This window comes from Crocuta crocuta, unplaced genomic scaffold (genome assembly GCF_008692635.1).
Source record: "Crocuta crocuta isolate KB4526 unplaced genomic scaffold, BGI_CrCroc_1.0 scaffold469, whole genome shotgun sequence".
NCBI lineage: Eukaryota > Metazoa > Chordata > Mammalia > Carnivora > Hyaenidae > Crocuta > Crocuta crocuta.
Genome location: NW_027531907.1, coordinates 265,665 through 289,689, shown reverse-complemented (window position 1 = coordinate 289,689; position 24,025 = coordinate 265,665). Strand labels below are relative to the sequence as shown.

At 42.4% G+C, this 24,025-nt stretch overlaps 1 protein-coding gene across 1 annotated transcript in view; it reads left to right on the top strand.

Moving 5' to 3' along the window:
• The window catches only part of OCA2 (OCA2 melanosomal transmembrane protein), a 354,024-nt gene that overhangs the window by 112,449 nt on the left and 217,550 nt on the right, over positions 1-24,025 (top strand). Inside the window, exons 5-9 of the mRNA XM_077774607.1 lie at positions 4,810-4,867; positions 7,653-7,725; positions 17,070-17,230; positions 19,256-19,338; positions 21,081-21,234. Coding sequence (XP_077630733.1) covers positions 4,810-4,867; positions 7,653-7,725; positions 17,070-17,230; positions 19,256-19,338; positions 21,081-21,234 — 529 coding nt within the window. The remainder of the gene's footprint in view (positions 1-4,809; positions 4,868-7,652; positions 7,726-17,069; positions 17,231-19,255; positions 19,339-21,080; positions 21,235-24,025) is intronic.

Genomic DNA, 24,025 nt, shown 5'->3' with positions numbered 1-24,025 from the left:
GGGAAAGAGTTTTCATATTTGTCCAGATCGTACTTTTTCTGGAAGATTATTTATTTTTTCTCCAGGCCCTGGAAGAAATGTAAGGTGACACTGCTAATCAGTATGGATTTGTGAGGGTATAAGACAGACCAATTACAAACCTAAATGACTAACATCCTACACTCCTTCCTGTTTGTGTTTCAGAGGTCTTCATGACCATGAGGTTTGCAGATGGAATTAGTTCACTTCAGCAGTCTTCATGGTGTTTTAAAAGCTGATATGATCCCTTGAAGTTAGTGATAAAGCATGTTATTAAAAAGGTTGGGCACATCCTTCAGGAAACTGTTGTTGGGCCGGTGTGAGCTGGGAATCTGAGACTGCACATGTGTGAGGAAAGAAGTTGGTGGTAGTAGTGGTAAAAGGCTGTGCTTGTATTATCTGTAGGAGGTCTTAGGTGTGCATGTGTGTGGTAGAGCTGAGGCTCCAGCCATTGCAGGAGCACTTTTACTCTCCCTGTTTTGTCTGCTGGGCTTCCATAGGTACATTTATTTAAAGGAAAGCTTCTGTTGAGAGCAACATGTTTGAAAGTGGCATCTTCAGGGCCTGAGGACCAAGATCACCAGGTTCTCATTCCAGATATGCTCTGAGGTAGCTGAGGGACCAGTAGAGCCAGATACCTCTGTGCAACTGTCCGCTTTACACCTTGTCTCCTTTACTATTCAGCCGTGTGTGGGCCTCTGCTAAGATGGTCTGTGGGAAAGCTCATTGTTAGGTGAGATACTGTCTACTATGTAGCTGTCAGATACTAGTGTCATTATTTGTCTATATTAGGGGAACTGTCTTTTCTGAAACTGTTTGAAGGACTGATTAGAAGTGTACCTATCTATATGTCCAAAGTGCACCTTGTCTGTTCCTGGAGAGGCCCATTCTCAATTGTCCTATTGACCCTCCCAGCAAACTTGAGAGGTAGGTGAAGGAAGGAAGTTAAGAGAGATTAAGGATTTTGCCCAGGATCATGCAGCTTGTAAGCCAAGGTGGGTAGGCAGTGATGTGACCCCACATCCACCACCTGAGATGTCATTTACTAGTATGCTCCCCAGTCATGTATTGCTTTTTCATGATAACTGGTCTCAGCTGTCTGCATAGATATGGCAAATATTTGGCCATAGAATCTGCTATGAAATTATGTGAATTGTGTGAAAGTGTGTGAATAGGGATCTGGCCCCATGGGCTACCAGGATGGTTAGCCCTGACATTGTTAACATCTTTCCTCAACTGATTGGTTCACAGCTCCAGAAGATGCGAGATTCTCTAACTGTCCTGCACCATGGAAAAATTAAACTTTACATTCTATAGTTGTTCTATGTTCTAGGATTCACGGAATAGTTGCATTGAGCTTTCCACTGAACTAAAAATCTTAGTGCCATTCTTTTTTAACAGGTCTAAAAAATACCATGTATGATCATTAAAGAAACTTGTAAAACATATTTTGGGTTGTCAGCTCTGCTGTATATGTCAGTTATGTAGAAAAAACTGTATTTAGAATAAATTAATGCCTTTTTCTTTAAAAAAGAAGTATTTTGATTCCCATTTATTAATTACTATTTTTAATTTAAATATAGTTGACATACAATGTTACATTAATTTCAGATCTACAACACAGTGTTTCAGCAACCATCTATGACATCCTACCCTCACCATAAGCATAGCTACCATCTGTCACCATGCAGCACCCTTAAAATACCACTGACTATATTTCCTATGCTGTACTTTTTATACCGGTGTTTTGTCCATTCTATAACTGGAAGACTGTATCTTCTACTCCCCTTCACCCCTTTTGCCCATCCCTCTACCTCCCTACCCCCGGCAACCATTTGTATTTATAGGCATGAGTCTGGTTTTTGTTTATTCATTTGTTTTGTTTTTCAGATTTCATATATGAGTGAAATCAAATGGTATTTCTCTTTCTCTGTTTGACTTATTTCACTTAGCCTAATATCTTCTAGGTCCATCCATGTTGTCATCCATGTTGTCACTGATGGCAAGATCTTGTCTTTTTTATGGATGAGTAACATTCTATTCTATGTAAATATAAATAAAAATACAAATACACATACAACACATATACTTCATCCATCCAACTGTTGAAGGACACTTGGGTTGCTTCCATATCTTGGCTCTTGTAAATAATGCTACAATAAACACAAGGGTGCCTATAACTTTTTAATTAATGTTTTTGTGCTCTTTGGGCAAATACCCAGTAGTGAAATTATTGCATCATATGGTATTTCTATTTTTAATTTTTTGAGGAATCTCCATACTGTTTTCCACAATGGCTGCATCAATTTACATTACCACCAATAGTGCACAAGGGTTCCTTTCTCTCCACATCCTTACCAACACTTCTTATTTCTTGTCTTTTTGATTTTTGCCATTCTGACAGGTGGAAAATGATATCTCAGTGTGGTTTTGATTTGCATTTCCCTGATGATTATGATATTGAGAATCTTTTCATGTGCATGCTGGCCATCTTTATGCCTTCTTTGGAGAAATGTCTATTCAGGTCCTCTGCCCATTTTAAAATTTTGTGTGTGTGTGTGTGTGTGTGTGTGTGTGTGTGTGTGTGTGTTGAGTTAAATAAGTTCTTCATATATTTTGGATATTAATCCCTTATCAGATATATCATTAGCTAAGTTTTTTTCCCTTTCAGTATGTTGCTTTTTGTTTTGTTGGTGTTTTCCTTCACTGTGCAGAAGCTTTTTAGTTTGATGTAGTCCCAGTAGTTTATTTTTGCTTCTGTTTCACTTGCCTTAGGAGACACATCTAGAAAAATGTTGCTATGGCTAATGTCAAAGAAATAACTGCCTATATTCTCTTCTAGGAGTTTTAGGGTTTCAGGTTCACATTAAGATCTTTAATCCATTTTGAGCTTATTTTTGTATATAGTGTTATAAAGCAGTCCAGTTTCATTCTTTTCCNATCATGACCTAAGCAAAAGTCGGACGCTTAACCAACTAAGCCACCCAGGCACCCCGAGACTGTCTTATCCCTATTGTATAATCTTGCTTCTTTGTCACAGATTAATTGACCATGAGAGTGTGGGTTTATTTCTGGAGTCTCCATTCTGTTTCATTGATCTATGTGTCTTTTTTTGTGCCAGTACTATGCTGTTTTGATTACTATAGCTTTGTAGTATATCTTGACATCTGGGATTGTGATATCTCCAGTTTTGCTATCCATTTAAAAAAGAGTTGTTGAGAGACTCTTGAATGCTGAGAACAAACTGAGGACTGATGGGTGTGGGGGGGAGGGGGGAGATGGGCATGGAGGAGGGCACTTGTGGGGATGAGCACTGGGTGTTATATGGAAACCAACTTGACAATAAACTATCTGTAAAAAAAAAGAGTTGTTGAATTTGGAAGTCTGAAATGATTATTCATTAAATCTAAGAGAATGCAAATGAAAAAATTCATAGACTTTTTGCATTCTACAAACATGTGGCAAGCACAGGCTATGTACCAGCACAATTCTACATACAGGGACAGAGTACAAATACCCCAGAGCCTACTCTTGAAAGCCGGCCAGTGGGAGAGAACACCTCAGGGTTGGGCAGTGATAGTGTCATTAGAAGATAGGATCCAGTGGACCTGGGGATCTGATATGAACAGAGATGGGACTGGAAGGACTGCAAAGGGTTGGGGAGACTCAGGTTTGCCTAGGCCCTGAGAACCACAGGTAAAAAGATATAATGGTGACTGAGCCAGGACACTGTCAGGAGATCTCAGAGAGGCCCAAGAGCATGGCCTGATTATTAAATTATCTCTGAAGAAATTCTTTTTTTTTTTTTTTTTTTACAAATAGTTTATTGTCAAATTAGTTTCCACATAACACCCAGTGCTCATCCCCACAAGTGTCCTCCTCCATGCCCATCCCCCCTCCCCCCCACATCCATCAGTCCTCAGTTTTTGTCAGCATTCAAGAGTCTCTCATGGTTTGCCTCTCTCCCTTTCCCCCACCATTTCCCCCCCTCTTCTCCCCCTCATTCCTCAGTTAAGTTCCTCCTAATCCTCCTATACGTGCAAACATATGATATTTGTCTGAAGAAATTCTTAAAAGACTCTGTTAGTACAACCAGTAACAGGACTGCAGTTCCTTTTTTTTAATTATTTGGTTATGACTTAGGTTTTTCTTTTTAAACATTTATTTATTTATTTTGAGAGAAGCAGTGATAGCACAAGTTGAGGAGGGGCAGAGAGAGAGGAGAGAGGATCCCACGCAGGCCCCACACTGCTATCGCAGAGCCTGACATGGGGCTAAACCTACAAAACTGTGAGATCATAACCTGAGCTGAAATCAATAGTCAGACACTTAACTGACTAAACCACTCAGGTGCCCCTCAGTCTGTGTTTTTATATTTTATATTGATGATCAAATCTACATTCCCTCTTTCCAGAAAACTTAGGTGAATATAATTGATAAATATGAATCTGAGAGCCCAGATAAAGCTTGTTTCTAGGAAACTCAGCCTTTCAAAATGCGAGCAAAGAACCTCCAAATGTGAATTTTAGCATCTCCAGCTAGAAACATATGCAAGCACTTGACGTTAACTTTGCTCTCCACTATAATTTTCACCAAGCTGCTTTTCATGAAGCCGTATATTTACAGGTCAGCAGTGTCTTACTTCATACCATATTATGGAAATAATTTCCAATATGTGCTTTGATATTGGTATAACCGAAAGCTTCAGAGAGATGTCTGAGGTTTGGCAGTCTGGAAAGAAGCAAATAGGACTCTTTTGGTGTGACGTGGGGCCTACTTTTTCTCTTACAGGCGCTGTATACAGTGGCTGAAGGTCGCAAGCCTGTTTGTCTTTGTGGTGGTGTGCTCTGTGAGTACTCTGATGGGTTATCACAGCCCGTGGGTGTCATGGGCTGGGTAGCAAGACACCTGAGGTATGGGGCTCACACTTTCTTTGGAGGAGATACTGGGATAGTGGGCTGAAGTTGGTGAGGGAGGCCTCCCTTTAGCAATGCTCACCTACTGTGATCCACATGTGATGCAACAGAAGACCTTGGGACTTGGCTTTGCTCTGTAGAAGGCAGTTAGCTTGCTTCCTGGGTCTAACTTTCCACCTCAAAGTGGTGTACCAATTCTTTTTTCAACCACATGTAGTAAAACTATTTGTATTGGAACATGTCTAGAACCATGGGTGGCCACAAGAATGTTTTGTGTCCCTTTGAGATGGTGCTCTAGGCCTCTATTTAACTGGGCTGCCCTGTTTGTGAGGGACTGAAGGTCCCTATTTGCCCTTTTCCTGGAGGGTTCTTCAATTCCACTTGCCCATGCATTCCCAGGGAGGTCGGTAGAGCCATGGTTCTGGAGGTGACCTGAATGTGCACTCTGATATGAGGAGTCAGCTCTCTTTATGTGGTGTGTATCCTGATGTGGTACTAGCTGGAATCACATTGCAGGTGCTCAAAATTTTTTGCTGAATGAGTGTAAGATTCTTTGTGCCCAGGTGTGCATATCTGTAGTGTACATATGTGTGTGTATATGCCTGGGTGTGTGTGTGTACATGCGGGTGTGAGGTCCTCTGTGTCTAGCTGTGTGTTTGTGTGTCTATATGCCAGTGTGGGACATGTAGGTCATTTGTGGTCTGTGATGATTTTGAGATCATGTCTGTGCTTGGGGCCTTAATTCTGGGAGTATATCAATTTTCAGCATTGGCATAAGATGGTTTGTATGCACCATTGTTGGGAGACTCCACTGGGTGGTTGGTGAATGCTGCTGTGATAGCATGTGATATCGTGAGCAAGGATAGAATTTGTAAATGGTATTTTCATGACTGTGCAATGTGGACTCCAGGATGTGTGTGGCATGGCTCTTCTATGTAGGCAGCCTGTGGTTAAGACTCATGCTGAATGGTACATGACTGGAAACTGCACATGACCACATGTGTCTGTGAATACGTGGTTTTCATTATCTGTATCTTTGTGCGTGAGTATTGCGGATCTGTGTATGTGTGCAGGATTGTGCATGAGAAGAGTCTTCTCAATGTGACATACAGAGGGCAATGTTGCATCTTGAGCAGCAAGGGTGATGCATGAAGCCAATACTAGCTAATTGAATACCTGCAACTGTTTAAGAACCCATAGGGAGGGGAGCATTGGCCCAGAGAAAGGAAATATATGCATGAAACAAGAAACAATACATTGAACTCTGAAAACGTCATGATTTTACTTTTTTGGCTACCAGTTTACCTCTTTACTTTCTATTCACATAATTGTGTGGTTCTGAATCTCCAGCTGTTTATCAAAGCATGCTGGGGAGGGCAGTGGGGTTTCCAAGGAAGAGATAGGGTACGCCAAATCTCCCCTGATTTCCTGAAGTTTGACCTGAGTACATTGTCTAGTCTTCAGCCTTCTTCTGTGAGATGAAGTTTTGGTGATCTGAGAAATTTGTTTTGAATTTCTGTAGCATGTCATCTTATGATCACTTCAGTGTACTTTCTAATGAGGTATAACATGCTCTGAAAATTCCACAAAAACATACTTTTTTAAAATTTAAAAAAATTTTAAATTTTTATAGTTTATTGTCAAGTTGGTTTCTATATAACACCCAGTGCTCATCCGAACAAATGCCCTCCTCCATGCCCATGACCCCTCTTCCCCTCACTCCCACCCCCAGCAGTCCTCAGTTTGTTCTCAGCATTCAAGAGTCTCTCATGGTTTGCCTTCCTCCCTCTCCCCAACTATTTTCCTCCTTCTCCTCCCCCATGGTCCTCTGTTAAGTTTCTTCTGTTCCACTTATAAGTGAAAACATATGGCATCTCTCTTTCTCTGCCTGACTTATTTCGCTCAGCATAACACCGCAGAGTTCCATCCATGTAGCTACACATGGCCAGATATCATTCTTTCTCATTGCCATGTAGTATTCCGTTGTATAGATAAACCACATCTTGATCCATTCATCAGCTGATTGACACTTAGGCTCTTTCCATGATTTGGCTATTGTTGAAAGTGCTGCTATGAACATTGGAGTACATGTGCCCCTATGCATCAGCACTCCTGTATCCCTTGAGTAAATTCCTAGCAGTGCTATTGCTGGGTCATAGGGGAGTTCTATTGTTATTTTCCTGAGGAAACTCCACACTGTTTTCCAGAGAGACTGCACCAGTTTCCATTCCCACCAACAGTGTAGGAGTGTGCCCGTTTCTCCACATCCTCACCAGCATCTATAGTCTCCTGATTTGTTCATTTTAGCCACTCTGACTGGCGTGAGGTGGTATCTCAGTGTGGTTTTGATTTGTATTTCCCTGACGATGAGTTATGCTGAGCATCACACAAACACATTTTAACCACCACATGGATTGTGTTCCCTTTCCTCCGGTATGGGAAAACCATGTTTACCTACCTCTGATGACAATTTTGTGGCTGGGTGGTTAATCCTTAAAATCAACAAATATCAATAATCAAGATCCATTATAGTGGAAAATAGTATAATGAATCAGAATTTTATATTTTAATATCTAAGAACTATTTAGAGTGAGCTGGTGAATGTTGGATACATCAATCAACATCATTATCATACCCATATTTTCAACTTTTGTCAAAATTATTTAAATCCTATTGTTCTGCTATAAATCTATCATTAAATGTTTCTGATTGTTACAGATTTTATTCAGCCTGTATCCAGATCAAGGAAAATTCTGGCAGTTGTTGGCTGTGTCACCCCTGGAAAGCTACTGTATCCAGTCTGTACACTGCAAAGGATAGTTGTCCATGGTTGAGATTCACAGAGACACCAGAGAACTATTACAACTATTGCTGAAGGTCACAACACAGTTGATCACTGTTTTTCCCATGATTATTTTGTTCCTTTAGGACATTAAACTTTTTTTCAAGTTCTTTTTTTTTTTTTTTTTTTGAGAGAGAGAGTAAGCAAGAGCTGGAATAGGCAGGGGAAGGGGAGAGAACCAGAAGCAGGCTCTGTACACTGTCAGCATGGAGGCTGATGTGGGGTTCAGTCTCATGAACTGTAAGACCATGACCTAAGTGGAAATCAAGAGTCTGCTGCTTAACCGATTGAGCCATCCAGGTGCCCCTTATTCCAGGACATGCGACGAAACATGAGGCCAGAACAGAAGAGGAGGGAAGCATTAGTGAGACTGTGATGGGTGGTTGGTGGCCAGGTTCCCCCTAGGGGGACGATGACAGTGAACTGGCACAATCCAGTTAGACCCTGGCTCCCCTCGGCTCTTGGATACTCTGATTTGTGGCCTGTCCCCATTTCCTTTCACATTTCGGCTTGGGTGGTTTCTAATGACCTATATTTTTATTTTTATTTTATTTTTTATTTTTTTTAGAGATCGTATGTGAGCAGGGAGGGGCAGAGGAGAGAGAATCATAAGCAGGCTTTACACTCAGTGTGGATCCCAATGCAGGGCTTAATCTCATGATTGTGAGATCATGACCTGAGCCAAAATCAGGAGTCAGACATTCAACTGATTGTGCCACCCAGGTGCCTCTCTACTGACCTATCTTTAAGTTAATTGGTTCTTTTCTTTGGCTGTGTCATCTGGACTTGACTACTGCTTCATTTCTTCATACTATGTTTTCTCTTGCCTTTTTGTAGGCCTCATAGTTTGTCACTAAAAGCCAGATGTGTTGTATAGGACAGTAGATATAGAGTGTGTTAGTCAACTTAGACTGCCCTAACAAAATACCACAGCCTGGGAGCAACAGACATTTATTAGTCATAGTTCTGGAGGCTGAACGTCCAAAGTCAAGGTGTTGGCCAATTTGATTTCTGGTGAGGGCTCTCTTTTTGGCTGGTGGATGGCTGCCTTCCTACTATGTCCTCACAGCGCCTTTCCTGTGTGTGTGTGTGTGTGTGTGTGTGTGTGTGTGTGTGTGTACATGGAGGGAAAGAGCATTCCCTGGTGGCTGTTCTTATAAGGACACAATCCTTTCAGATCAGGGCCCCACCCTATGACTTCACTGAACTTCAATTACTTCCTTTGAGGCCCCATCTCTGGATATAGCCACACTGGAGGTCAGGACTTCAATATATGAATTTGGCAGGTGAGACATAAGATTCAGTCCATAGCACTGTGGGATTTAGTTGGGGGTCTGATCCAGTCAGAGGTCGGCTATGTTGCAGTGTGTGGTTGCCATGGTAACGTCTAGTATCCCAGACACTTGGAATTGCTCAGCTTCTCTCCAGCTGTCTGCTAGACTGTGCAAAGTTCCTACTTCTCTGACAAGGGTAGAGCTACCTTCCCTTCTTACCCACCATTCCCAGCTGCTGGGGTGCCCTTAGGCTACCAAATTTGATGTGTTTCCCCCTGAAATTAAGGCTTCTTCACAAGTCTCCTCAATCTCTCCATCTTCCATGTGAGCACCTGCTAGAGTTCCTGGAACAAAACCCTGTAAGAAGATGCTCACACCCCTATTTTGTAGTTCCCAGGGCCTCCCTACTCTCATGCTAGCCCACACATGACCTTGAGCTGTTTAAAATTTTTCTGATTTAATCTTGCCTGCTTCTGTATGTGGTGGTGACACCTGTCTCAGGGAAGCAATGCTTCACCCTGTTCCTCCCTGTGGTCACCTGTCTTACTCTAGATTTCAAGTTAAGTGTTTGTGATGCATCATTATTATCTTATTATTGACAGAATAAGTCATTAACATTTGTTCCCTATTTTCTGGTTGTGAGAGTGGGAGTGGTGTGTTTCTAGCTCTCTATGTATCCCAACTGAAACTGGAAGTCCAGAGCCCAGACTCTCTCTTAGAATGGACATTGGGATTAGGATATTGAAGCATGAAGTCCCCTAAAGCTCCCTGTCCTACTTAGAGCAGTAGGGTTAGTTGTGGGTCCTGGGGGAGGAGGCATCTTGGAAAGCAAGCAGGGGAATAGAAGAGGGCAAGGAGGAGGAGAAAGGAGAGGGAAGGAAGATGAAGCAGGTGGAAGAGGAGAGTGGTAGAGGAAGAGAGAGCCAGAGGAGGAGGGAGAAGAGGAGGCAGCTGCATCCAGTTCAAGTATTTCTGATTATTACCTTTTATCTTCTGATTATTGTCTTTTAAAAGTTATTAATTCATGCATAGAACTAAATGGAAAGATTTTTTCTCTAGTATCTTCAGTTGATAAGCTGGGTGAACTGAAATTTTAGGAAATTGGATAGTTTTCCTTGCAATCACCAGTAGGCTATCATATATTATTGTTTCTTCTAGCTCTTCTGAGGAGTACCCCAGAACATCCTCTTACTCAGCTGAGCCACTCTTCACCTACAGGGTACCAGCAACATTCCAGAAAGACGTGGCACTTAAGGCCTTCAGGTGAACTCGTGAGATGGTTCTGGTGGGTAGTGCATGGTGTATCCCTGCCCTTTAATAAATGAGAGCACTCATCTGTATCTGCTCTCAAGACAGGTTATCTCTGATGTCTATCTGAGAACTTAAGTCTTTGTATTTGCTTCACCCCTTTAAAATTGTGTCTGAGCTTTAAATAAAGATGTATACCCCTGTGAGAGAACTGGAGAGCTCTGTGATTTTGATGAGCTTTGTTTCTCATTCATATGCCTTACCTCTATATCATCCCTATGGGTTAAAGAAAACTCTAAGATGTCCTCCTGCTTTCCTCAGCTCCTCCTGGAGCCTTCTCAAAGCAAAGTGTGAAGCCTGGCTTCATAATGTCCCTAGGAGATGGATGCTGCCTTCCCTTCTTGAGACCTCACTATAGGTGATCATAACCTGTTGCTCAGGCTGACCCAAGATCTTGGACTGAGAGTCTGGACACTGTCCAGAAATAGTCTTCAGTGAGAAACAGACAGGAAAGGGGAAATATTTTGGAGAAACTGGGTTATTACTGTACTGTGGCAACTCCTATATTCTTTACTAACCTTAGCAGTTAGTAGAAATCATAAGTAAGCATTAAGTTAAGATAATAACAGGATAAAATCAGATAACAACAAATAAGAGTCCTCTATTCATCCCACCAAGAACTGTACTTTGCCACTCTTATTCTATAGCATGGTACACAGTCTTCCTTCAAAGCAGCCCAAGTACACTAGGCCTTGCCTTGGACTTGCATGAGCCTAGGCTTATCCTGGTGGCTAGGAGGCAAAAATGATTTTCTTGGCAGCAAGAGTGCCTGGGGAGGTCTCTCTCCTGTTCTCTGAGCAGCATATATATTTGGGTGAAGAGAGAAAGAGAAGTGAAAGGGATCAAGAGAGCTGTGTGAGATGGTAGGGGTGCTGCAGAGTGGCTCTTATATGTTTAGTGACACTTGTTAAGGATGGCAAGTTGGACTTATTCAGAAGCCTAGTGAGAGTTGTAGAGACCACTGCAGTGAGGTAGAGAGATTGAATTTGAAAATTGGGACTTTAAAGCTAAGGAACAGAGTGGGGGGTAGTGGATGAGAAACTACTAAGAGGAAACATCAGGGGTGAGAGGAGACTCTGGCCAAACTGACCTCACTGGATTCTTGCTGAAGGCAGGCCAGAGTGATCAGACATCAATTAGGGGATGGTGGGGAATGAGGAACCTGATCAGATATTGAGTGTGATCAGATATGGAGAATGGAGATTCTGACTAAGTTAACCTACCAGTATTTTTGCTAAAACTGGACAATGCAGAGGTGAACACAGAAGTCCCAAAGTCAGGGCTTCATCATGTGCGTTCAAAGGCACATGACTAAAGTTTCGTCAAATAGAGACTGTCAATCATTAACCTTTATGAAGGCTAGTTTAAGCTTCCCATAGGCTCCTCAGAAAACACAGTAGATTTCCCATATGTTTCTGGAAACTCACAGACCTTCTCCCAGGACTCTAGGCTGAGAAATTGCTGTGGGTGTGTGTGAAAGGAAAGATCAGAGGTCAGAGGCCCCCCTGAAAGGCCTCCAGAGAGCCAATTGCTGCTGGTATCTACAAAAGGTGGGGGCAGACTGGGGAAAAGCTAACTTGTATACCAGAGTTTGGACCTTTGAAGGTGATTCTCAGCAAAGGGGTGTTATTGTGCAGGTCTGAGTCAGGAAGTGATTCTGGCCTGGTTTTGAAAGTCAGTAGTGGTCTCATCGTTCTCATGAGTGAAGAACCCCAATGTTCTTCCTTGTTGACTTCTGGACAGACCCCTGGATGGACCAAGCTGGGTGAGAGGCCTGGATGACAGACACTAGGGGTGTGTGTTTTAGTGGGAAGTGCTCTTGGAGAAAACCCCAATATGCATTAACTGGAGAATAAGAAAGCTACCTTTTCCCCTATGAGATTTTCTTTGTAACAATCAGGCTTTGTCACCTCAGTAATTGAAGGGGTTATTTTAGAAGCTTTATGAAACAGAAAGTGGCTGTGATTGCAGGCATCTGAGGTTCTTTGTTCCTGAATTGTTCTCTGTGCTTATTATGGGAGAGACATGTTCAAGGCTCCCAGGTCATTAGGTGAATAATAGTCAGCAAGACAGGTTGTATATATGCAGGTTAATTAGGCTTGTTCACTGGCCTTCCTCCTTGTTTCTCTCTCCCTATTCCTCTTTCCTTCCATTCTATTCTTTTTCTTTGTTTCTTGACATATGGTCCATTTTCTATCATACTCTTCATAGTAGCCCTGGGCTCCCAAAGTGCATAAAGGAAACACTATACACATTAAAGGATTTTGTCCCCTTCTGTTCTTACTCTCTTATATCCTAAACTCCTTATACTTATCATGATTATGTTGTCCAATATAGTATCCACTAGCCACTAGTGCCTCTTTAAATTTAAATTTATGTTAGTGAAGGAAATAACATTAAAGTTTTACTACCTCATTCACACCAGCCACATTCCAAGTGCATAATAGTCAAATGTGATTCATGGCTAGCATATGAGACAGCATAGATATAAAACATTTCTATCACCATATAGAACTTGATTGGTCAGTACCACTCTAGAAATTAAGAGCAATCATTCATCCATTTGGTCCCAAATGCTGGAGAAAATACATTGGCACTAGATAGGTTTATTTTTAAATTAAAAAAATTTTATTTATTTATTTATTTTTTTAAGAAAGGAAATCTGTAATAGGCAAAGTTTTCTTTTTTTTTTCTTTTTTTTTAATGTTTTATTCGTTTCTAAGAGAGAGAGAGAGACAGCGTGAGCAGGGGAGGGTCAGAGAGAGAGGGAGTCACAGACTCTGAAACAGGCTCCAGGCTCTGAGCTGGCAGTCAGCACAGAGCCCGATGCGGGGCTCGAACCCACGAACCGCGAGATCATGACCTAAGCGAAAGTCGGACGCTTAACCGACTAAGCCACCCAGGCGCCCCCTAAATTAAAAAAATTTTAAATGTTTATTCATTTTTGAGAGAGACAGAGACACAGCATGAGTGGGAGCAGAGAAGGAGGGAGACACAGAATCCAAAGCAGGCTCCAGGCTCTGAGCTGTCAGCACAAAGCTTGATGCAGGGCTCAAACCCACAAACTGCAAGATCATGACCTGAGCTGAAGTTGAATGCCTAACTGACTGAGCCACCCAGGCACCCCTGGATAGATTTATTTATTTTTTTTCAATTCAGTAGAATTTTATTTTATTTTTTTTCATTTTTTACAAATAGTTTATTGTCAAGTTGGTTTCCATATAACACCCAGTGCTCATCCCCACAAGTGCCCTCCTCCAGGCACATCTCCCCTCTCCTCCCCCCACACCCATCAGTCCTCAGTTTGTTCTCTGTATTCAAGAGTCTTTCATGGTTTGCCTCTCTCCCTCTCCCCCACTATTTCCCCCCTTCTTCTCTCCCATGATCCTCCGTTAAGTTCCTCCTAATCCTCCTATACGTGCATGGATAGATTTATTTTTAAGGAATTAATCAATCTTAAAAGTTTCATACTTTATCAAATGACACTGCTCCCATTTTTATCATGAAGATGTGTCCAAAGGGGCCCCACTTTCTTACCTCAGTTCAACTAAGCAAAAGCTGTGTCAAAGAAAAATTGCATAAGGTAAACAGTAAGGAAGACTTTATTTAAGACTATTGGCAATGGAGGAGAGATTGAACTCAACTCCAAAAACAACAGGGGAAGCTAGGAATCTACAGTAGGGTGAGGGTGAGGATGGAAAATTACCAACGGGAACTTGGTTGGATATCAGGAGTGAAGGGATTCTCAGTAAAATGGGCTCACCAGGCCAAGGTTGAGGACTAATCAAGAAGAGGGCTCAGCGGAGCCTGACTTGGTAGAGGAGGAAGTCCTGGCCAGTGTCAACTGACCCTGGTATTTGACAGGTTCTATAGCAAATTTAAGGATAAGCCCAAGAGGACTCTATATTTTAGGCAGAAATGAAGGCCTCCCTTCAGGCTGTTGTGGATTTGTTCCATGCCCAGCAACAGCACATTGCCTGTTGTTTAGAAATGCTTTGTTCATGTGTCTTTCCCCCCACCACACATAGGTATCTAAGACAGCTGCCCACACTGTGACAACCAGAGCATAGTCAATGGCCACAGTCAGAGGAACAAGAAGAAGATTATTAACCAGGAACTCAGTGGAGGAAGGTATTGGCGGGGTGGGGGAGGGAGGCTCACAGAGTGGGAAGAAGCTTCATGGAAAGCATGTCAAGTTAGGTCTTGAAAAATGGCTTTGATTTGGGTAATGGGAAAGGCAGGAGATTTTTAGATGCAGTCAGAGGAAGGATGCAATTTCTCTCTAACTTCTCCATGCCCCACCTGGCAGGGACTCTGGTCTAGGTATGGAGGAGTTCAAGGATGAGGCTATAAACAGATATTTATTTTACCAATAAACATCAGTAAATGTTTATTTTAATAAACTAATGTTTATTAGTAAAATAAATATACTTGTTGGGGCATCTAATGTGGTGAGAACTAAATTAGTCTCCAGAGAAGCAGAGAAATGAATAAGATGCAGTTACTTCTCTTGAGGAGTGAGACCAGTTGGGGAGAGAAATCTAAAACAAACTGCACTATGGTATGAGTCCAATATACAAAAGATCCACTGGAGTCATAGATTACAAGCAAAGATTTTAGAAGATAAGAGCTTGAGTGAGATCTCAAAAGATGGTAGAAGTTCTTCAGATTTGGAGAAGGCATTTGAAGCAAAGGCAGGATACTGTGTTAGGAGAATGGCAGATGGTTCAACATGGATGCAAGGCAAGGATCAAAGCTGCCTGCAGGGGTGAGGCTCGATTAGAGGCTCCTGTTTTCTGGGGTCTGGAAGTCACAGCTGACACCAGAGCATCTCAGTGGGCATTGAATCCTAAGTGCATGGTCGGCATGTAGAAAGAGAAAAGGAAGGGTGGAAGTACATGTTGTACTGTGTCTATGTGATTTTGTGTGCACTCCATATAGTTAGTTAATCACATGGTTGTGGGTGTTATATGGTTGTCTCCCAAGAGGTCATGAGATGCCCCTCCACCCCCAGGTTTTTGTTCATTTATTTCTTAGTACGCAATAGATGCTCCACAAACATTCATTAAATGAGGGAGAAGCCACTGCATTTCCAATATTAGCCTCTAGGTGGTGCTGTTCCATCTCCTGGGTTTCTGCAAGGGCTCTAGAATCCTTTCTGAACTGAAATACAAGGACAGGAGTAATTTTGGTGTGGCAGAAGCAGCAGTGTCTCTTTGGACCTTTTCTTGGTATATCCTGTGTCATGTGTGACATGTTTTCCATTTGTCCTTGATGGAACCCAAGTAGCAGTATAGGTATGTGGAGAGGCTTTTCAGCCAAGTGTTGGGGACAGCTGCACATTTTGGGCTCTCTTATAGACAATAGTGTGGATAAAGCACTTTGCTTACCAGGAAATGTTTGTATAATAATTTTTCTAAACTAGTATATTTTGCTGGAGGAAATAGATAATGAAAAAGGATTAACCATTCACTGGCACTCAACACTCAATGCAAATCTTATTTACACTGTGGCAACAGTAAAGTTCTGCCTTTTCCCTAAGTCTGTTCCATAAGCCACCTGTTTCTTTTAAGGTTTTAAGGAAGAGTAAAGGAATTGTCTTCTGAATCCTCCTACAACCAGTGAGTGGCTGCTAAGATTTTTGAGACCTTATACAAAATATATGTTACATTTTTCCACCTACAGCAATTTTCTTTTCTGGATCAAAATAACTGGCCCAGTCTCTTTGTAGAATCCATGCCATGTCCCCAAAGACCTTGCAGCAGAGGCAAGAGTTGGCTCAGAGCAGGGAGAGAAGGGCTGAGTAGCACAGGCTCCTGTGTTTGTGCAATACCCAAATACAGGACATAAGTGCTAAGGGGCAAGCCTGCAGTGAGGAGTAAGTACCATGGGAATTATATTTTGTTATAACATGTTCCCCATATTATGCCAATGGGAAAAGCCTCTCTTTCTTTTTTTAATTTTTTAATGTTTTATTTATTTCTGAGAGAGAGAGAGACTGTGTGAGCAGGGGAGAGTCAGAGAGAGAGAGAGGGAGATACAGAATCTGAAGCAGGCTCCAGGCTCCGAGCTGTCAGCACAGAGCCCTGTGCGGGGTTCAAACTCACAAACTGTGAGATCATGACCTGAGCCAAAGTCGGATGCTTACCTGACTGAGCCACCCAGGTGCCCCAAAACCTCTTTTTCTGATAATTCTTCCCTGACCAAGAGCCCTTCACACACTTTGAGGTAATTTCTCTCCTGTCACTTATTTAGCTGACTTCAGAATTCTTATTTTCAGGTTCTCTTTGTGATTTCTCATTCTACAAATAGAGACCTGGCACCTGAGGATTTGGGCATCAGTGTATCTGTTCAGTCATGCAGCCATCCTGTCTACTAGCTCACTGTGGGTCCAGGAACTTGGGCAGAAGTTTTATGTTGGCTGCAAAAGTGGAAGCAGAGATAATGGTAGGATGGGGAGACACCACCACTTAGAGGTTAAACCAGAGGATTTGAAACACACACAATCAAATGTTGCAAAACCAATACATATATCAGGAGTGAGGTGCTGAAGAAATAAGGAGTAGTCAATGGCTGCAGTACAGTTGGAGGAAATGGCCTGAATATGCATTTCTGTATGCACCTTCTAAGGACGGTGCTCACTGAGTGGGTGGGTGGGGGCACTTTAGGCCTCTCTCCCTTGCTTTGTGGTTCACCTTGACTTTGCCTCAGCTTCCAACCTCACCAGCCATGCGGATTCCACACTGCTCCAGGTGGACTTGGCAGGGGCCCTGGTGGCCAGTGGCCCAAGTCGTACTGGGAGAGAAGAACATGTCATGGTGGAGGTGACCCAGACCGATGTTTCAGGCTCCAGGCGGCGGCGGCCACAGCAGGTTACACTTAAAATTTACTTAAAAGGAATTGTAGAAACTCACTCCATCTCTTCATAAATTGATTTCCTTTTGAATGGATTTGATGGGAAGCCATAAGACAATGACACCATTCTTAGGCAAGCCCTGTTTTTTGCTTTGTCTTCGAAATTTTCTTTCCTCCTTTTGTCTAAGACAATTATAAAACTCTTGCAATTTCAGTAAATCAGGCTTGTGAGGTTTTTTTTTTTTTTTTACAAATAGTTTATTGTCAAATTAGTTTCCACATAACACTCAGTGCTCATCCCCACAAGTGTCCTCCTCCATGCCCATCGCCCCCTCCCCCCCACATCCATCAGTCCTCAGTTTTTGTCAGCATTCAAGAGTCTCTCATGGTTTGCCTCTCTCCCTTTCCCCCACCATTTCCGCCCTTCTTCTCCCCCTTGTTCCTCCGTCAAGTTCCTCCTAATCCTCCTATACGTGCAAACATATGATATTTTTTATTCAGATGACTTTACTGGGCAATTTTGGGAGATATTATATATTTGAAAGTAGTTTTCTGTTAAATCACAATGAAACTTGGGCCTTACCTCATAGTATAGAAGATACACCACAGTTCCTTTGGGTTTGTGGGCACTTAACCAAGTGGTTAAGACTTGCTTAATTTCCTAAACCTTCTGCTTCTAAACTGATAGGCTCTTGTACTTAGTGTGTCTTAGACTGTCTTTAGCTTACATCCTTCGAAGACAAGGAAGGCCAGCAGTGGTGTTGTCACCATGGCCCATAACCCAGACAAGGCCTGACCCCTCTGTGCATCTTGACCCATACCCCAAGTCCTGATGACTCCCTGGAATTCTCATGGCGACTTGGGTATGAAGTTCATGGGTTTTCCCTATTATAATCAACAGAAGGAAACCCTGCTCATGCACAATGCTGTGTCATCCAAAACGGAGCATCTGATGGATACCACACCCTTTTATTTTCCAGGGTCCACAGAGTAAAGGCCTCATTATGAATGAAGCTGCCATTTCATGAATGATGGTCTATGAAGCACCAGTGTTCTAAAGGGGTTGCCTTGGTCATGGTCTTAGGATGTAAACTTGGCTTCCTTGTGTGCAGTACACAGCCTGCTGACAAGGGCTTCTCAGTAAAGATGGGGTGGGAACACATCTGTCTGCTCTGTCTGTGAGTCTTCTGTGGAAGAATATGTGACCCTTTGCAGCCTGCTGACATAGCTGTCTGCCCATAGGGCTTTACTGAGCTTCTTTGCTCCAGTGCCCACACAAAAATCCAGCTCAGAAACATGAGGAACACAAAAGTCTTTTACTACTGGGCTTTTTCTGATATACTCTTTCCAAATACTGAAGTGTTTTAAGAGAACTTATGAACTCTCATTCATGCTTTGACTAATTTCAGAGTTCCTATTTTCATTTACTTTATGATTTGTGGGCAGCAAGGCTCCTGTCCTCCCATTAAAGTTTCCCTAGTCCCTCAGCTGCCCCAGCCAGCTCCCACTTTCTGCTCATATCTGGTCCCCTCAGCTGGTTTCTCCACTATCCTGCTTGGGACAGGAACATGTAGGGTAATCCACAGCAAAGGAAGCCTCATCCTTGGATCCTGATTCTCATGGACTCCTGTGACATGGGTGTGGAGAATTTTCTGCCTTTAGTTTGCAAGTAGGAAGCAGTTGTAATTAAGCATTTTGCATGAGTTGCCTCAGAGGTTTCAGAAGATTCCAAGTCTCCCATAAAGTGCAGTGATTTCTTTTTCTCATAATAAATCATATTGACATCTGTACCTTCGTATCTTATATACTAATTGTGTATATGTACTTCTATATTTTCTTTTCTTAAAGCCCTTCATGTTGTAGAAATTTCCAGTTCCATACAACTTGAATATGCTCTGGTGTCAGAGATGTGGGAATTGTGTAAAAAGTCTTTGCTATTCCTCTTTTTCTCCTTATTCTAAACAAACACCTCCACTGAATAGCAGTGAATCCTAGGTGATGGTTCAAAGCTTTACTGTGATATTACATTTCAATTTTTATAGGTCACTCAGAATTGGACCGTATTTTTAAATCCGAAGAGAAGTGAGCGCTTGGTGGTGAGCAGGACCTTTGAGATACTGAGCAGGTGGGTGTCAGGTGATCAAAGATCTTAGGGGAAGGTCTTCTGAGACATGCTCACTTAAAAATTTTGACCTGCGGGACTTCAATTTTTGGCACAAATAGCCAGATCAGTTATGTGACTGGGAATGGATACTCTAACTGGGGAGGCTGTGGACATGAGGAATATAGGAGGGCATTATAACCACAAGTGTCAGGAAATGAGGATTGATTTTCGGGTACATTTTGAAGCAAATGGTATTTTATAGTTGATGCTTTAGTTTCATTAATATTATGGGAGCGCCTGGGTGGCTCAGTTGGTTAAGCATCCGACTTAGGCTCAGGTCATGATCTCGTGGTTCATGGGGTTGAGCCCCACATTGGGCTCTGTGCTGACAGCTCAGAGCCTGGAGCCTGTTTCAGATTCTGTGTCTTCCTCTCTCTCTGCCCCTCCCCCACACATGCTCTGTTTCTCTCTGTCTCAATAATAAAAACATCAAAATTTTTTAAAAAATATTATGAAGCTCTAGAATGGGGAATTCCAGGAAATTTTAGGATTCTTTCTTTCTTTCTTTCTTTTTTAATATTTTTTAAATTTATTTCTAGGAGAGAGAGAGAGAGAGAGAGAGAGAGAGAGACAACATGAGCAGGAAGGGTCAGAGAGAGAGGGAGACACAGACTCTGAAACAGGCTCCAGGCTCTGAGCTGGCAATCAGCACAGAGCCCGATGCGGGGCTCGAACCCATGAACCGCGAGATCATGACCTAAGCGAAAGTCGGACGCTTAACTGACTAAGCCACCCAGGCGCCCCTAGGATTCTTTCTTTTTCTTTAATTCTATTCCATTTTATGTCTGTTGGAGTTTGCTGGGCTTGTCATAACAAATACCACAGACTGCATAACTTAAAAAGTAGAAATTTATTTCCTCAAGCTTTCAGCAGAGTTTGTCTTTTCAGAGGCCTCTCTCCTTGGCTTGTGGATGCCTTCTACTCCCAGTGTTTTTCACATGGTCTTTTCTGTGTGTGTGACCATCCCAATCCTTTCTTATAAGGAAACCAGTCATACTGGATTAGGGACCACACTAATGACCTCATTTTAACTTAATCACCCCTATAAAGACTCTGTCTCCAAATATAGTCACGTTCTGAAGCATTTAGGGTTATGATATCAATGTCTGTATTTTGGGAGGATACAGTTTGGCTCACAACAGTTACTGATCAAACTTTTAGAAAAATGGTGTAATTTCACCATGCCACATAATGTTAATTATATGGATGCTTCTTGTTCTAGGTACTTTCCCCCATCATCTGACAAACTGTCTATATGTTCTCAGGTTACATGTGGCCCTTTTCCAAATCACTCACATGTGAGAATGGTTGACTTTGCTATTTGTTAGCAGGTAAAGCAGTCCGTGTGTGATGAAGAGAAAGAGAAAATTAAGTGGCTAGAACCAATGTGAAAGTCTCTGCTCCTTGTTAATTGTTGGAGTGGCACCTGAGGCAGAGACTGCCAGATGGGAACTGATGTGCCTACATTAGATGGATCTGACCACAGGGAGGCTGTGTCTGCATCTCACACTACTCATATATGCCCTCAGAGCTCCTTGTCTGCCAGGTCAGGCATTAGGCTAAATCACTCTGAGATCAGTTTGGGCTCTCGTTATGGCCATGGATAACTTGTGTTGGGAAGGACGCCAAGGAAGCAAGCACTAATTGTTGACATAGGTTCTGGTTTCCCTTACCAGTGGTAATATCTTTGCTTCATTCTACAGAGATACTGTTTCTATCAGCATTCGAACCTCCCTCCAGCAGACCCAGGCTGTTCCTCTTATGATGGCTCATCAGTACCTCCGTGCAAGCATAGAAGCACAGGTGATCATTGCTGTGGTCATCCTTGCTGGGGTCTACATGCTGATTATATTTGAGGTAACTTTCATGTCAGCTCTCTTAAATTTATCTGTGCTCACAAGCAAGTGTCTTTCAACATGTGGGTGCTCTTGGATGGGCTCAGTTCTGCTTTTTTTTTTTTAAGTTTATTTATTTTGAGAGAGAGCATGAGCAGGGGAGGGAGAGAGAGACCAAAAGAGAGAGAAAGAGAAAGAGACAGAGAGACAGAGACAGAGAGAGAGAGGATCCCAAGCAGACTCTGTGCTATTAGCATAGATAGAGTCTGACATTGGGCTTAGTCTCACAAACCATTAGATCATGATCTGAGTTGAAATCAAGAGTCAAATATGTAACTCACTGAGCTACCCAGGTAACCCTCAGTTATGCTGACTTTTATTTATTATTATTATTTTTACAAATAGTTTATTGTCAAGTTGGTTTCCATATAACACCCAGTGCTCATCCCCACAAGTGCCCCTCTCGGTGCCCATTCCCCCCTCCCCCTCCACATCCATCAGTCCTCAGTTTTTGTCAGCATTCAAGAGTCTCTCATGGTTTGCCTCTCCCCCTTTCCCTCACTATTTCCCCTCTTCTCCCCCATGGTCCTCCGTTAAGTTCCTCCTAATCCTCCTATACGTGCAAACATATGATATTTGTCCTTCTCTGCCTGACTTATTTCGTTCAGTTATGCTGATTTTTAAAAGTTTATTTATTTTGAGAGAGAGAGTGAGATTGAGCGAGCAAAGAGCAGAGAGAGAGGGGGAGAGAGAATTCCAAATAGGCTCCACACTATCAGAGTGGAGCCCAACTCAGGGCTCGAACTCACGAACCATGAGATCATGACCTGAACTGAAATCAGGAGACACTTAGCTGGCTGAGTCACCTAGATGCCCGCCCCTCCCTCAGTCCTTCTTCCTAATTAAACTGCAATGGCATCTTTTCTAAAAAGGAAGATTTCCACCATTCTACATAGAAAATTGATCTGTACTGGAATATTTGCTGAATGTTGGCAACAGATACATGCAAGATGGGCTTTAGAAGGCCCCAGCAAAAGTTTACCTAAGAAAACTGAATATGTACATGATTTTCTCACCCTTATCCTGCTGCTCACTTGAAATGTGATCCTGAAGGGGCAAGTATGAAAGCTCTCTGAGATGTACATTAAACTGTCCCCTATTTGCATCATTGGAATACGAATGTTATAGAGACTTGAGAGGCTTTGGCCTATGTGGGAGGAAGGATTATTATCTGTTATGCTTATCAATTCAGCTAATGAGTCTTCTTACAAATGATCTTATGTCTTATAAATTCCATGTTTTTGGGAAACTTAAGTGTGGCTCTACCTTTAATAGCATGAGGAAAAGTGCAGACACTGCCTGGGCGGGCTGGTTAATTTAATTGTGAAACCACATTTACTGCAACACATTGATGAGAATCTCGGCTCCAGTAGGTTGAGCCTAGAAGATCAGTAGAGGATGTGATTCTAAAGAAGTATTTCTCGAGTGTAGGATAGGTATGAGAAATGCCTTGGAGTAGTCAAGAAAACGACCTTTGCGGGCACCTGGGTGGCTCAGTTGGTTAAGTGTCTGACTTTGGCTCAGGTAATGATCTCACCTGTTCGTGGGTTCAAGCCCCGCGTCGGACTCTGTGCTGACAGCCAGCTCAGAGCCTGGAGCCTGCTTCTGCTTCTGTGTCTCCCTCTCTATCTGACCCTCTCCTGCTCACGTTGTCTGTCTCTCTCTCTCAAAAAAAAATAAATAAAACATTTTAAAAATTAAAAGAAAAATAAAAAAAGAAAACGACTTTCGGGAGAAATGACCAAGAAACGTTCCTGGAGTTTGTCTGTGGTTGTCTAGTGTACCTGGTGAGGAATGTTGGCTCCAGTAAGTTGAGCCCCAAATTGTCCAACAAGGTCCACTCATTAGTTGTTATATCAATCAATATTATCATGTTTCAGGATTCCCTTGGTCACCTAAACACTGTGATTTTCTAGAAGGACTCAGTCTCAGAGGCAGCTCTGCCCTGTCTGGGCTGTGGTTTGTTTATTATCATGACCAGCAGTTATTATCATGACCAGCAGTGGAAAAAGCCTCATCATGAAGTGTAGTTGAGCCTAGGAGCAGGATTCTGAAAGGTCTCCTTTCCCAGAAGAGGCTATATAGAACATGCTTCTTCTTCCAGTAGTGGTGTTTATGCTCAAGGAAGCCTGTTTGAGACTCAGAGCCCAAGGGTTTTGATGAGGGCTTGTCACGTAGGCACCCTGAGCCCACCAAAGTCCTAACCTCCCAGAAAGAAATTACATTTTTATGCAAATAGTTTAGACATGCTAGTATAACAGAATGCAATGCTCTGAGCCTACATAACAGCCTTATCACTCTATATCATAAGGAACATTCCAAAAGCCAAGTAACCAGATGTCAGCCAAAGGCCAGCACTGGATCAGGCTCTTTTAAAGGCCCTCCTAACGATGGCAACCTCAGGCCTGCCAGGTTGTCTTTATTGTACCACCATCTAGTTGAAAAATCCTTTTCTGTGATTCTGTAGAATGTCCTGCATCCTGGATTGGGCTAATGGACTCCTCATGGGATTCTTATTCTATTCCTTTTATTTCCTATGGGCTAAAATTTATATCTGAAGCTTTCAGGTTTTATTTTGGGGGCCTTATACTTCACAAGTGTTCTAGGAGTTTGACTTGCACCAAGGAGGAGTGTGATGTCTAGATGTCCCCCTTTCAGGGATGCTGAGATTGCTTAGTGAGTTTAGGTGGTGGCAGCCTGGCCCAGTGTTTATTAAGTTTCCTGTGACCTTTGCTCCTAATGGTTTTAATATC